This window comes from Solanum pennellii, chromosome 6 (assembly GCF_001406875.1).
Source record: "Solanum pennellii chromosome 6, SPENNV200".
Lineage (NCBI taxonomy): Eukaryota > Viridiplantae > Streptophyta > Magnoliopsida > Solanales > Solanaceae > Solanum > Solanum pennellii.
In genome coordinates this window covers 39,461,456-39,477,389 of record NC_028642.1, presented here as the reverse complement: position 1 = coordinate 39,477,389, position 15,934 = coordinate 39,461,456, and the positions used below count along the sequence as shown (strand labels likewise).

General features: G+C 35.9%; 2 protein-coding genes across 2 annotated transcripts in view; one reads left to right on the top strand and one right to left on the bottom strand.

Annotated features, from left to right (window-relative positions):
- The window catches only part of LOC107021914 (disease resistance protein At4g27190-like), an 11,679-nt gene extending 5,874 nt beyond the window's left edge, over nt 1–5,805 (bottom strand). Inside the window, exon 1 of the mRNA XM_015222627.2 lies at nt 5,275–5,805. Coding sequence (XP_015078113.1) covers nt 5,275–5,805 — 531 coding nt within the window. The remainder of the gene's footprint in view (nt 1–5,274) is intronic.
- Nucleotides 5,806–12,053: 6,248 nt separating this feature from the next.
- LOC107021824 (pentatricopeptide repeat-containing protein At2g40720) lies at nt 12,054–14,934 on the top strand. The gene has a single exon (XM_015222540.2). It carries the CDS (start codon nt 12,128–12,130, stop codon nt 14,678–14,680), a length of 2,553 nt encoding a protein of 850 aa, XP_015078026.1. The 5' UTR covers nt 12,054–12,127; the 3' UTR covers nt 14,681–14,934.
- Nucleotides 14,935–15,934: the final 1,000 nt, after the last annotated feature.

Genomic DNA, 15,934 nt, shown 5'->3' with positions numbered 1-15,934 from the left:
ATTGATTAACTGAGTTGTAAATCTTGAATTAATAGAAAACTTCAGTGTGGTTTTTCCCTTCCTTGAGTTAGGAAGGTTTCCACGATAAATCTTTGTTTTATTGTGTTACGACAAAATTACAAGAACCTGGTTCTTGTTCTAGGGGTAAAATTTCTTCAATTGGTATCAGAGCAGGTCTTTTCATTAAAAGACTAACATCTTGAAAAGGATCGATGGCTGCACCACCTACACCACAGGAAGAAGCTTCACAAACTCGACCACCACTGTTTAATGAAAAGTATTATGGATGGTGGAAGAATCGCATGATAGATCATTTACTAGGAGAAAATCCAGACCTATGAGGAGTCGTGTTGGACGGTCCAACCATACCCATGAAGAATGAAATTGATGGAACCACTCAAGTACCAAAAGATAAGAAAGAATGGAATGCTGCAGATAAACTTGCAATTCAGAACAATGCTAAAGCAAAAAAGATCTTGATATGCGGAATAGGTCCAGATGAATACAATCGAATATCATCATGTCAAGATGCAAAAGCAATATGGGAAACTTTGCAAACTGCGCATGAAGGAACAACTCAGGTAAAGAAGTCTAAAATAGATAACTTGAACAGACAATACGAACTGTTTCGAATGACAGAAGGTGAAACAATCCAAGAGACGCATACCAGGTTCACTGATTAATGAAATCTACTCACTAGGTGAAATAATTCCAAATGGGAAAGCAGTCAGAAAACTTTTGAGTGTTCTTCCAGAATCTTGGAAAAGCAAAGTAGAAGCCATTACTGAAGCACGTGATCTAGATAAGTTAGCTATGGATGAACTCATTGGAAATCTCATGACCTATGAACTCAAGAAAAAACAAGAAAAGGAAATTGGAGGCAAAATAAAAGAGAAGAACCTGGTTCTTACAGGCACAACACCAGAAAAATATGAGGACGAAAACATTGCGTTAATGACCAAAAGGTTCTCAAGAATGTTAAAAAAGGGACAGGTGTACCACAGAAGGAACTCTAAAAAAATCACTGAAAATCCAATAGATCAAGTATGTCACAAGTGTGGAAGTCCGGATCAGTTTGTCAAGTTTTGTCCATTAAATGCTCTAGAGAAAAAGAGGAATAGTTCAGAAAAAAGAAAAGGAAATCAAGAATGATAAGTACATTCCCACAAACAGAAGAATGACCAATCAAGAAGCGGATCTTTCAACGAGAAGAGCCTTTGCCGTTATGGGGGACTTATCTGAAGAAGAATTTGAGGATGGAGGGTTCGAAAATCAGTCACTACTTGCAATAGAACAATCAAATAAATATGATTTTCTTGCACTCATTGCTGAAACAGATTCTGAAGATGATGAAGAAGATGACAAACAAAGCAAGGTAAGTTTTCATCACATCAAAGTAAATATTGAATCATATTCTAAAAAGGAACTAGAGTCTTTATTGAGTACTCTTATAGATGCATATCAGTCTGTCAATTCTGAAAGAGAACAAGTGATGGAAAACTATGCGTCTTTAAGAGAAGTCAATGACAATCTTGAGAAACACAATCACTTTCTTCAAAACAAATTAAAAGAACAGATTAAAATCTCAGAGTTAAGTCACAAGGGCAAAAACTATGCTAGTGAACTTCAATTAGCTCTAGAAGAAAAAATAAAATTGTTAACCATAAAATGTCAAGCTTTAATAGAAAGGAATAAGTTGCTACAAGAAAATCTTGATCATACCAAACTGGATCTGGAAAGAAATCTTAGATGGACCAGGTCCTCTGAAATTTTAACTCAGATTCAAGAAAGGCAAACCACTAGTCGAAGTGGGATAGATTTTAAAAAACAGAATAATCTTGTGTCACACACTATTCACATGTCTAAAAGTTTATGCACTCATTGTGGAAACTCAGGTCATTTAAAGAATCAATGTAAAGCTTTATTTGAGGCTTTTCAGAAAAATGTTAAGTTCACCAAAAAGGAAAAGACTGATACGACTATGAACCTGGTTCGAAATAAAAATGCTCCAAATAAAAGATTTTCTTATTTGCCTTTATAGGCTAGAAGAAATCTTATTCATCCTTTTACTCACATAAAGGGGCCCAAGTTAATCTGGGTTCCCAAGACTAATCTTTGACTAATGTCTCAGGTGAAGGTGAGAGGGAAAAGGCCACTTGGTACATGAATAGTGCATGCTCCGAACAGGTGCTAAAAATGGTAGAAAATTTCCTCTCGCTCTTTGATTTTCAAGGAGGCAGTTTATTCCTTGAAAAGGATGAGAAAAATGAAAGAGACAAAAAAAAAAGTTGAAGAAAGTGACATGATATCAAACATCTTTGATGATGCAAATTTAGGGAACACTGCATATGAACCTGGTTCACATCTAACAATCATTGATGCAACTGCAACATGAATTACTACTAATCTATGGTTCTGGAGATTGGGGGAATAATAGAGCAATCGGGACAGTAAGAGTATAGTACACCTTTAGGGGGAACTTTGTTGTGTGAACATGGTCCTTGTTCATTAGAAGGTATTAAAAATTGACAAGGGTTGGTTCTCTATGACAGCTTGAGATTCGTTTGATCTTGGAGAATATGATGATGCGACATTCTCATGAAGGCCTTGAATATGAAGAACTTGAGAAAAATCAGTCAAAGCATGGTCTTATCGAAACAAGTTGATGCATTATCATGATTTCCTTTAATAATTGGCTAGTAAACGAATAATCTTACGCTTGAGTAATTATACAATGAATATTTGCCAACTCAACCTCGTACTGTAACAGGTACACACTCCAGTCACATCTCAAACAATGTTTAGAAAGTCTGCGGATGTTATCTCTACTCTTTGCTAACACCATTAAGTAAATCATGGAGAAACACAAAAAAAGGGGGAACCTGGTTTCTCTGTAATACTCAGGTATGTACCATCCTTTTTCAATGCATTAATTTCCTGAGTTTGGGTCAAACATAAGCACTAATGAACCTGGTCGATCATCAAAAATTCAACTTTCTTAAAGATCACCAAGAACCCTCTTTGACAATAAGCATCGTTCAATCTCAAACTGCTCTAATGATGAAAATCTCAGTATTGAAGTCACTCATGCTTTAATTTAGGGGGAACCCTGCTTTATCACCCACATCTGAACCAGGTTCACAAACTCCAAATTGATATTTCATCCATTCCAAGTGTATAACCTGTCTGTCTCTCAGGGGGAACAATTCTCACATAAATAAATTGTTGCTTGCTTTCATTATTGATAAACACATCTCTTTGTGCACCAAAATGTGATGAATCTCTTACTGGTAGTTGGTACTCCTTCAAAGTTGTCATCAAGAAAAAGGCTATCAAAAAAAAGAAAAAGAAAATCATGGAGGAATGAAAATGTTACGGAGTAGAGTTAAAAAAAAAGAAAAAAGAAAAAAAAGGTGATGATGTACCTCATGTTTCTCTTGATGAAATTTCACATTCTAAGAAAATTGATCAGAATAAAGGAGCTGGTGCACAATGGGCATACTGAAAGAAAATTATCAATGGCAGTAAACATCCTTTTCTTCCTCACTTTAGTAATCTTTGTCCCAATCCTCATCTTCAAATTTTAGACTCTTTGACTCTTTAATGTGCTTATGTCTGTCTCATACTCATGATATCATATGTTTTTTATTAAGGGCATAAACTGGTACATATTTGTTTATTTCGTTTCTCATTAAAGATCTTAATTGTGTATGAGTTTAAGATGACTAATATCCTCAGATTAACTAACCATTTTGTTAGCAGAAGTGTACTTGAAAGTGTTGCCCAAGTGCTATGAGTTAAAAATGATATTGCACTCATTGAATGTTATTCGAGTTCTTTGGTTATTGGTTTTCAATTATGCCAAAAGGGGAAAAGTATATAATGTGGATAGACATATGCATAGTTTGTCATCATCAAAAAGGGAGAAATTGTTGGGGAATGAGAAAACATGACGTTTGTAGCTTTGATGGATGACAAAGAAGTGAAGTTTTGATCACTAACAAAGAGTCTTGATGTGTAACAAATCATTGGTTATCATTATCAAAAAGGGGGAANTGTTGGTAAGTAGGAGAACAAATAAAGTAGTTTTGATGATTGATAAAGTGAAGGCATGGTGTTGTATGTGTACAATTATGAGAGATTGCGGCGAAGAAGAAAAAGTATTGAGGCAAAGAAGAAAAAGTGCAGAATTGTAAAGAATGAAAAGAAGGAAACAAATATGGAGATAAATAAAGAAGGAAAGAAATAAAAAAGTAGCAATTCAAGTCAAAGAAGGAAAGAAATAAAAAGGTAGCAATCCAAGCCAAAGAAGGAAAGAAATAAAGAAATTACAATTCAAGTCAAATAAGGAAATAAGTAAATATAGACAATTTCAAGAAGGAAAAGGATTTGTAATTCCTTTCCTTGTAGAAGTTGAAGGCAAATCAAATCTATAAAAGGATCAAGAAGTTAAAGGAAAAAAGTGTCTTTGCAATCACAAAAAATCGAGAGAATTTTTCCAGCAAAGCCAGAACGATAGGTATTGCATATTCACAAAATATATAATCTTGAGAGCAGTATTTTCTGGAGAAAAAACGCAGGCCTTCCTCACAGAAAAGCAAGGACCAGGTTCACCTACATCACAGCAACATAAGCACCAGGTTCACGAAACCTGTTCCACTAAGCACTATTGGATATTGAAGTTTGATCAATTAAAGTCTAGGTTATTAGTCTTTATTGATTTGTTCTAGGTTTATTATTGAGTTGTAATAGTTCCTAGATTTGTAACAAGATGTGGGTTTGACTTCTTGGGAGTTGAGTCTTGAGAGAATTGTAACAAGAAGTGGGTTTGACTTCTTGGGAGAGAGGTTGTGAGAATTGTAAACAAGAAGTGGGTTTGACTTCTTGGGTGGTTAGAGTTAACAAGAGTTGAGAGCTTTTGTAAACAAGAAGCGAGTTTGACTTCTTGTTGAGTGGAGAGTTTTCGATTATAGTTAATCGAAAAGGGTAGAAGTTTAGAGTTAGATTCATTGATTAACTGAGTTGTAAATCTTGAATTAATAGAAAACTTCACTGTGGTTTTTCCCTTCCTTGAGTTAGGAAGGTTTCCACGATAAATCTTTGTTTTATTGTGTTACGACAAAATTACAAGAACCTGGTTCTTGTTCTAGGGGTAAGGTTTCTTCAGAAACCATTTTGACTATAAAATCTAATTAAACAGGAATCAATTAACGTAACAACTTCCAAATTCTACACAATGTAGGCTTATTAATCTTGATTTAATTCCAACAGTACCTTATTATCTTCTAATAGTTGTAGGATTTTGTGGAGATTTTCTGTTGCTGCTGACTGGCCTTCTATCAATGGTCTCTGCATGAACTTAACTTCTTTCATCTGGTAATTTTCTACCACCAAGTTGGATCCAAAGTTTTTTCTGACCTCTATAAGTCTGAAAAGTTGATCTTGCACAATCCGTGCTTGAGTGGAGTCTTCCGAGCCAATAATGCACTTTGGACAACACTTGTATGTACACTTCTTCGCCGCTGCCATGCTTTCTTGCATAGTTTCCCATTCACTCTCCAGCTTGTGTACATCTTCGATCCACTGGATAACGTCTAGTTTTGATTTATAGCCTTTTTTCTCATATCCTTCCACACTTTTTATGATATCATCTCTAAACTTTGATAGCTTCTCCATTTCCTTCCTTAGATTTTCAAGTTTTGATGAGAAATTGGCGGTATGTTCAACATCAGGACAGATGCATTTACACACATTCTTTCCCACCTCAACAAAAAAAACACCTACAGCATTAAAAATTATTTCCATTGAACAATTTTGATCAGAATGCTAGTATAGAAGCTCTCAAAGATTATGAAATGAAGCTAATAAACTGATTTGTTTCCTGTTTGTTTGTTGTAAGTAGAAAACTAATAAGAAGGCAAAGACAATTGTTGGTAAGAGTCAAGGACTTAACATAATAACAAAAGTAGGCAACAGAATTAAAATAATCAAGTACATCCTCTGCACTACTCTAGGTAAACGTCAACTCTTTGGACTGATTCAATATTCACAACTAAACTGTCTTTTGATATCTCATAATAGAGCTTCTATGAGAAAAATGATCAAAATAGTATTGGTTTCACTTGATTTGATCCCTGATATATAACGACTTATAGAAATGATCTTAATTATGCTAAATGACTTATCACTCTAGTCTTGTATCAGTTCAAAGGGCGAAAACTCCTGCCTTCCCAACAGTGGAGTTAGCACATTTGAACAACCATGTTGATAATATGTCTTAGGATATTGGCAGTTAGCTATTTTTAGAATTTCTAAATTATTTTATTAGAGGTACTTGAATTTAGGAGTTATTCTTTAATTTGTTATTTAAATTTTCATAACAAGAAAACTGTAAATTACATGGGGATTTTTCTGAGGATTAGTAATTTTCATACTAATCTCCGAAAATCCTCATGTAATTCACAGTTTTCTTGTAGTGTTTACTGATAACTTAGTAACATTTTTTTTTCTATTTTTAGTTAGGAATTATATCTATAAATGTATGCATCTGAATGATTAATAAAACAATTTCCTTTGATAATACTGCAGTGTTTTTTGTCTCGGTCTATCTCTGTTATTTTCTTAATTTCTTTATTAAAAATCCAACAATTGGTATCTAGAGTCTTCTTCTTGAGGGAGTTGTGAGTAGAAAAATAGAGAAAAAGGTCTGAAATATATCCAAACTTTGACCGAAATATTTGTAACGATACCAAACTTTAAAAATGATCTATACCCCCGCACTATTTTTATAGTGTATTTTAAGTGTATATATATGCCCACGTGGACATAAAAAATATTGCATAATTATAAATAGTGATGTGTCCATGTGGGCACATATATAACTTTAAAATACACTATTAAATTGTGCAGGAGGGTCAAAGACCCTACATAAAGTTTGGTATCGTAACAACAATTTAGGCTAAAGTTGGAGTACTTTTCACTCTTTTTCTTAGAAAAATGGATTCCAAAAGTAGTGTTTCATGAATTACTCCTACTTTTTTATGATGAAATTATCAACTATGTACTGTGAGAATGAAATCTACTTGGAGACTCTTGATTTCTGGGAAGCCGTGGAAGAGGACTATGAAATTAATCCGCTGTCAAATAATCTCACTGTGGACCAAATCAAGAGTCACAAGAAAAAGAAAACCCTAAGTCAAAGGCAAAATCAACTTCTTTTTGTTGTTGTTTCGACAACGGTTTTCACGAAAATCATGACTCTCACATCACCAAAAGATATTTGAAATTATCTGAAGAAAGAATATTCTGGAAATGAAAGAATATGAGGAATGAAGTTATTAAATTTAATGATGGAATTCAAATTGCAAAGAATCAAAGTCAGAAACACTCAAGAATACTCTACTAGGTAAGATGACTAGGCACTGAATTTAAAGATACAAGAATTGTTGAAAAAGTTCTTGTTACAGTGCCTGAAAGATATGAAATGTGTATTACAACCTTGAAAAACACACAAGATTTATCCAAAATTACCTTGGCAGAATTGTTAAATTCTTTGCAGGCACAGGAACAAAGGAGACTTACGAGGCAAGATGACATGGTTGAATGAGCATTAATAGTCAGCCACAAAATTCAAAGCAAGGGCAAATTCTTGAAGAATTACCTACCTTGTCAGCATTGTGGCAAAAATGGACATGTTGAAAAAGACCAGATGCACAATGCAAGAACTGCAAACAACTTGGTCATGAAGTTGTGATTTGTAAAAGCAAATTTCAAAAAGATGAAACAGTTGCCCAAGTCACTACTGAAGAAGATTAAGAAGAAGAAGAAGACCAATTATTTGTGACAACTTGCTTTTCCAACCAAAATTTCTGATTTTTGGATGATTTATAGTGATTGTACAAATCACATGACATATGAAAGAGATCTTTTTAAAAAGTTCATTTCTATTGAAAATAAGAAAGTCAGAATCAGAAATAGTGATTGTATTCCTGCAAAAGGAAAAGGGTCTGTGCCAATTAAAACAAATTCAGGTACAAAAATAATTTTAGATGTTCTTTATGTTCGTGATATTAATAAAAGTTTGTTTAGTGTTGGTCAGTTAATAGAAAAAGTATTTAAATCATTATTTGAAAACAAATATTGTCGAAATTTTACAAGTTGAAATGAGAGGTAAAAACTACTCATTTATTTCAAAAGAAGATGCACACAGGCCTTGCAAAACAAAGGGTGAATTAATAGATTTGTTCACAAGGTCAATTTCAGATAAGACTACAATCTATAATTCTTGATCCAGGAAGGAATGTTGAAAATATGTCTCAGGATACTGCAGAAATAAATTGGTTAGCTACTTTTAGGATTTAAAATTATTTTATTAGAGTCCTACATGACTTGAATTTAGGATTAGTTTTTTTTATTTGTTATTTAAATTTTAGTGATAAGTTATTAGCATATTTTCTATTTTTAGTTAAGAATTATATCTATAAATGTATGTCTTTGAATGATTAATAAAATAATTCTCTTTGATAATACTGTAATATTTTTTCTCTCAAAATCTTTCTTTGTTATTTTCTTAATTTCTTTATTAAAAACCAACAAACCAGGGCTTTTGTATACAACAACTTAATGTTAGGACTGCAATAATTAGGTGCCGGAAACTAGTAGAGCAAATTTCGGAAGACCACGAATAATAAGACAAATCAGAAATATATCATAAGACACAAATATTTAATGTGGTTCTATCAATCGACCTACATCCACAAAGAAGATAAGCAATGTACTATAAATATGAGAATACAAAATATAGAGGAAAATAACGTCAACCAATTCACTAGGAATACAAAGAGGTTCACAAATTCTCTCACATAACCAAAACTGTAAAAATCTCTAAGACTACATTGTGAATGCTTAGAAAAAATATAGAGTCCTAAACTTCTACAAGTAATGGACTAGTCCTGCCTAAATCTTTTTCTGAAAGGAAAATCTATTTATGCTAAAAAGTTTAGGGCAAATAATACCCAACACTTAAAGTCAATGGTAGGATTTTAACTTAGCTTAATACATAAACACGACTCTTAACTTGACGTCAACTGACAACAATAATCTTTAACTTTGAGTGTGCACAATTAGACAGTTAAACTTGTATAAAATCAAACGAATGAGATACATTCAACCTATGTAACACCGTACATGACAATTTTGTGTCATATATGTTATGACATGTAGGACACGTATATTTATTTGTTCAATTTTATACAAATTTAAGTGTCTTACTTGTGTTCACTCAAAGTTGGAGAATATAGTTGTTTGCTAAAGTCAAGTTAAAAGGTCATTTTTACTTTTATGGATTCTAATTTTACGATGACAACTTTAAATGATTAATAACCAAGTTCTAAAGTTAATATTTGAACATATTTAATGGATTTATTTACACAATTATACCATTTGAACAAAGTCTAATGAGTTCATCCAAATATGCATGTTTCTACTAGCTCCGCCCTCGAATGTGTTGGAGAATATAATCAAATAATAAAAGTAATTTGTTTGTAACCGCCTAAACTTTTGATGAGATTGTTGGGAATTAAACACACAACACACACAAATAATCTAGAGAAAAGAGAAACAGAACACAAACGGGACACACAAGAATTTAACGTGGTTCGGTTTCCCTACTCCACGACTGTAACAGGAGGATTTTTATTTCACTTGTGCTGCACTTTTTAATTACAAATACAAGGATCATATTTATAGGAAAACCAAATAGTTAACCTAGGGTTTCAGTAATGGGTCGGGCCGGCTCACAAGCCTCCACAAAGCCCAACAATCTCCCACTTGGAGGCTTGAAGAATTTCAACTGTCATCCACTTAGAACACTTGTATGTCTAGTAATCTTTTTCAACTCTCTCCTGCTACAGCGGCCTTCTCATCAGTCAACTGAAAGGCCCGTTGAAGCTCCCCGAAGCTTCAACACATCAGTCACGGCTGAAACTGCCCTTGACTCGTCCTCGGTCCCTACCGGCTCCCACTTGAGACACGAACTGCCGGATCCTAGAACTCCCTGAGAACAAACACTCTCCATACTCAGCAAGAAATTTTCTGGAGACGTATCAACAGCTGGAATACTGGTTCTCTTGACCCACTGTCTTCTAGGAGCCTTGGCTGAAGCACGGCCGGTGCTCCCACTGCCACAAACGCCTCTGACTGGTCTTCCTGAACCTTTCCTTGCTCGTTCATCCTGAATCTGACCTGTGGCTCTGGGTTTCTTTCTTGCAAAGACAACCTTCTTCTGCCCACGAGATTCTGTGAACCGGACTTTGTTTTTCTTCTGAACTGGGACGGTCACTCCCTCAGACGGTAATCCGACAATATACAACGATCCTCTTTTTGTTCCACGAGCCATGACAAGATTGCCCCTCACGACCTTCCACTGCCCATTTCCGAACTTCACATGATGTCCCTGTTCATCCAACTGCCTAACAGAAATCAAACTTTTCGTCAAGCTTGGAACAACTCTGACATCCTTCAAGGTCCAGAAACCGACTGGCGTCTTCAGCACCATGTCACCCATGCCCGTAACATCAAGAGCTCTATCGTCTGCAAGCCTTACCTTTCCAAAGTCTCCAATAACCAGATTCTGCAATGCTTCACTGCTGTGGGTAGCGTGAAAAGAAGCACCAGAATCCATGACCCAGGAATCCACATTGCTCTCCGCGCAACAGATAAACAAATCCTCGTTGACGCTGTCTTCTGCAATGTTGACTTGTTTGTCTTTCTGGCATTGATTCCTGAAATGCCCCACCTCCTTGCAGTTCCAACATGTTACACCTGAGCCATCCCGAGCCTTTGACTGACTCCTTCTTCGGTTCCTGCTCCCACTACCTCTGTTATTTCCTCTGCCTCTGACGACGTTTAGCATATCACCTGATGATTCTCCAGAACTCCTTCTTCTGACATCCTCGCCAAGAACGAGATCACGAATCTTCTCAAAGGTGAATCCATTAGGTCCCACTGAACTGGCAACTGCTGTAACCGTTCCGGACCAACTGTCAGGCAATGATGATAACAGTAGTAAAGCTTGAACTTCATCATCGAACTTAATGCCAACTGACAAAAGTCTGGCTAAGATCGAATTCAATGAGTTGATGTGCTCGGTAACTGAACTGCCTTCCTTCATCTTTGTGTTCACCAACTCTCTAATCAGAAAAATTTTGTTTGCTGCAGATGGCTTCTCGTACATGTTAGACAAGGCTTCCAAGATGCCTTTCGCTGTCTTCTCCTTAAGAATGTTGAACGCAACATTCTTGGTCAACGAGAGTCGGATAACTGACATAGCTTTCCGATCCAAAACTGCCCACTCTGCATCAGACAATTTTCCTTGCTTGTCACCCAACACTACGTCCAAATCTTTCTGAACCAGCAAATCTTCAATCTGCATCTTCCACCAACTGAAATCTGTACCATCGAACTTCTCAATTCGGAACTTCCCATCTTCTGCCATCTCAAAGGACTTCGGCAATTCCCTTAACGGCGTCTACAGACAGCGGGCGGCGATTTGGACGATGCTCACGATCTGGACGCTCGCGGCTGGATCTGAGGCTCCTCGACGCGGCGGCCACTGGAACGGCGCGACGGACAGCACACGGACGACGGCTGTTCGCACCCTGCGCGGTTCTCCTAGCCGGCTGCTGCTTGAGGTTACCCACACGGTAACGGCGGCTACTCCTCCCTGCACACAGTTCTTCACACAAGAACCCTAGGTGACAATTTCTCACAGTTTGTGTTACAATGTTGTTGAAACCTCGCTCTGATACCAATTGTTGGGAATTAAACACACAACACACACAAATAATCTAGAGAAAAGAGAAACAGAACACAAACGGGACACACAAGAATTTAACGTGGTTCGGTTTCCCTACTCCACGACTGTAACAGGAGGATTTTTATTTCACTTGTGCTGCACTTTTTAATTACAAATACAAGGATCATATTTATAGGAAAACCAAATAGTTAACCTAGGGTTTCAGTAATGGGTCGGGCCGGCTCACAAGCCTCCACAAAGCCCAACAGAGATGGCCATATTACATTGAAGTGCAGGGGAAGGGAGCAAGTTCAGCTTCTTCTCTGAGATGCTATGCGTTTCCTTTGCTTCAAATCCCGTCAATTTTCCACTATCAATGCTGTCGTGACAGTTAATTCCAGAATCAAAGCCTTTATCCAACAAGGAAACCATCTTCAAGCTCTGTTAGCTTACTCTAAAGAACCTCTTTTTCCTCTCCACACTTCAAAATTCACTTTTCCTCCTCTCCTCAAAGCTTGCGCCTTTCTTCCAAATCTTCAAACTGGGAACATAATTCATGGCACAATCATTCAAATGGGTCTTCACTATGATCCTTTCATTATCACTTCACTGATCAACATGTATGTAAAATGTGGCTCACTTTGTAATGCAGTCCAAGTGTTTGATTTTATTTCTCAATGTGAAGATTTCGATCGAGATGTAACTATATGGAATGCTATGCTAGATGGGTATATTAGAAATGAACTTACTGAGGAGTGTATGGGTTTGTTTAGAAGAATGCAAGAGATTGGTGTCAAGTCTGATGAATACTCTCTTAGTATTCTTCTGGGGTTGTTCAATGGTCAAATGGGGTTATCGAAAGCAAAAGAAGTTCATGGTTATGTTATTAGAAACTCATTTGGGCATGATCCTTTTGTGGTTACTGCTTTGATTGATATCTACTCAAATTGTGGTAGGCCAAAAGATGCATGGTGCGTTTTTGAGAGTGTACAAGTCAAGGATAATATTGTCATGTGGAATGCATTGATTAGGGGCTTATCGGAGAATGGATTATGGAGAAACAGCATGAGACTCTATTCTTTAGCTAAGGATAGGGGCTGCAAACTTATGTCGACGACTTTTTCTTGCACTTTAAAGGCTTGTGCTGAGGGTGAAGATATAGATTTCGGCAGGCAAGTTCATTCGGATGTTGTCAAGATGGATTTTGAGAATGATCCATATGTCTGTACTTCAGTGTTGTCCATGTACGCAAGGGTTGGACTGTTGGAAGAAGCAGACAGGGCTTTTAGTTCTGCATTAGATAAAGAAGTTGAGGTGTGGAATTCTATGATCTCAGCTTATGTTGGCAAGGGCAGAGGGGATGATGCCTTGTGTGTGTATAATGTGATGCGATCAAGAGGCATCCTTTCTGATTCTTTCACCTTGTCAAATATTCTTATATCATGTAGTATGACCGAATCTTATGATTTAGGTATTGCAATTCATGGTGAAGTGATAAAGAAACCAATACAGAATAACGTTGCGTTGCAAAGTGCACTAGTGACTATGTACTCAAAATGTGGAATGCTAAAGGATGCTCTTGACGTTTTCAATAGAATGGAGGAGAAGGATGTGGTCGCATGGGGTTCAATGATCTCAGGTCTCTGCCAAAATAAGAAATTCAATTTGGCACTGGAAATATACAAGGAAATGGAGACTCATAAGGTCAATCCAGACGCTAATATAATGGCAATGGTGATAAATGCTAGCGCAGGACTAGAAAGCTTAGAATTGGGTTGCAGTATCCATGCAATCACTGTTAAGAGCGGGGAGGAAGTAGATAGTTCAGTGAGCTGTTCTCTTGTAGATATGTATTCTAATTGTGGCAAGCCAGAAATGGCTGAAAAGATTTTTTCGGGTGTCCCCCATAAGAATTTAGTGGCTTGGAATTCCCTAATCTCTTGTTATTCAAAAAATGACTCACCAGAGCTCTCTTTAAATCTTCTTCCTCAACTTGTCCAACATGGATTGTATCCAGACGCTGTTACACTTACTAGTGCCCTTGCTGCTGTTTCATCCTTAGCAATACTGATTAAAGGAAAGGCAATTCATTGTTACCAAATAAGGCATCAAATTCTTGAAGACAACCAAGTGGAAAATGCTCTTATTGATATGTACATAAAAAGCGGATGCCTAAAGTATGCAGAGCGTATATTCCAGCACATGTCTAAAAGGAACTTAGTAACTTGGAATACAATGATTGCAGGGTATGGATCTCACAGTGAGTGTATGAAAGCTATCAACTTTTTCAATGAAATGAGGAAATTCGGAGTGACGCCTGATGCTGTAACTTTCCTATCCTTAATTTCCTCTTGCAACCATGCTGGTTTAATTGATGAAGGCCTTAAACTATTTCACTTAATGAAATTAGAGTATGGAATTAAACCACAAATGGACCACTACATAAACGTGGTGGACCTTCTAGGCCGTGCTGGACGCTTGGATGATGCTTACTACTTCATACAAAATTTGGACGTGGAACCTGAGAGAGGGGTGTGGCTATGTCTTTTGTCAGCCTGTCGGGTCCATCAGAACGTGAAGCTTGGAGAAATAGCAGCCAATAACCTTCTGAAGATGGAACCAAACAGAGGGAGCAATTACGTTCAACTTTTAAATCTCTATGTGGAAGGTGGGATGAGGGAAGAAGCAGCAAGTTTGAGGGCTCTGATGAGGCAGAAAGGGTTGAAGAAGAACCCTGGATGTAGCTGGATTGAGGTGAAAAATGAACTTGAGGTTTTCTACTCAAGTGATTCATCCTCTACCAAGACAATTGAGATCTATGAGACACTCCAAAGTCTCAGAAGTATTATGAAAAAGAGAGGAGATTATGAGACTCAGGCAATATGAGATGAGAATAGGAATTTGCATCTCTTCCTTTACGAACATGGCTAAGGCTCGGACTCTAAAAAATGTCAACGGGTGCGTGTTATATTCTCCAAAAGTAGTGTATTTTTAGAGAACTAACACGGGTGTGGCATCGAAGGTGAAGTCGGGAGCTTGCATTTTCAAAATGTCATCCTTGACTTGTCATGTTGAATATTTAAGACTTCTCATCAATCATACATTTCACCATACTTAATAGAATACTGTTTTTGTTGTTATGAGGGTGCTATAAACTTATGTTTCTTTCTCGAAGCAGTAAAAAAAAAATAAAAAAAATTCCACAAAAACATATTCTTACCATAACGTTGCCGGTGGGAAATAGCGGGTAAACTCACAAAACTCAACTCATTGTAATCGCAAAATCGTTGATTAGTAGATTTCATCGTTAAAGAAAAATCTAGTGATTATATTACTGTCGGTAAGATTTAGCAACTTTAGCAGGTAAAAATTTTAAAAATTGCTGTTATTAAATTGGCTTACTTCAATTTGAGAAATAAATTCATGACTTGTACTATTTATATACTAGTTCTCGGAACGTGCATCGCACGTTTGTCCCCTAATTGATATTAGAAAATTTTAATTTATATAGCTAAGTTCAAATCTAAGTCCTTTCATATGTAAGTTTAACATAAGAATTTAACTTTGCACAAAGTATAACATGAAAATCTTGTGTTAGATGTTGGAGGTCTGATATATTAAATACTTCATGAAAAATGAACATTTATTTTATCAGAGGAATTACTATATTTTAATTATTAAACATAAGTTTAATAATCAAAAAAGAAATTGTCTATAAAAAAGATACGTATAAAGAAAAATATTAAAAAATGTTTGGGCGGTATACCATCAAATTTATAGAAAAAATTAAAATTTCAAACGAAAAAAAAGAATAAATAAAGACATGACATCCATAAAAAAAGACATCACATTTAAATATATAGACAAAAATATTTTCATACTGATTGAATTACATTTTGTTAAAAGTAGACTTATTCTAGACAAAACATGACTTACTCTAGACGAAACATATCATATGCATAAAAAACTATAATCATATATAATANTATATGATGCATTAAGATCTTATTTGATGCATGAATTTAAGTATAACTTTTACTTAATATTTAATTAATTAAATAGATATTAATATTAATTTATTTTAGAGGTAAAATAAGGGTAAAATGGTAATTCAACTTTGAGGTTAGAAGCTTCCCACTT

Excerpts from the sequence above, each read along its gene's own strand:
- LOC107021824 (XM_015222540.2), top strand. The coding sequence starts at position 12,128 with ATGCGTTTCCTTTGCTTCAAATCCCGTCAATTTTCCACTATCAATGCT.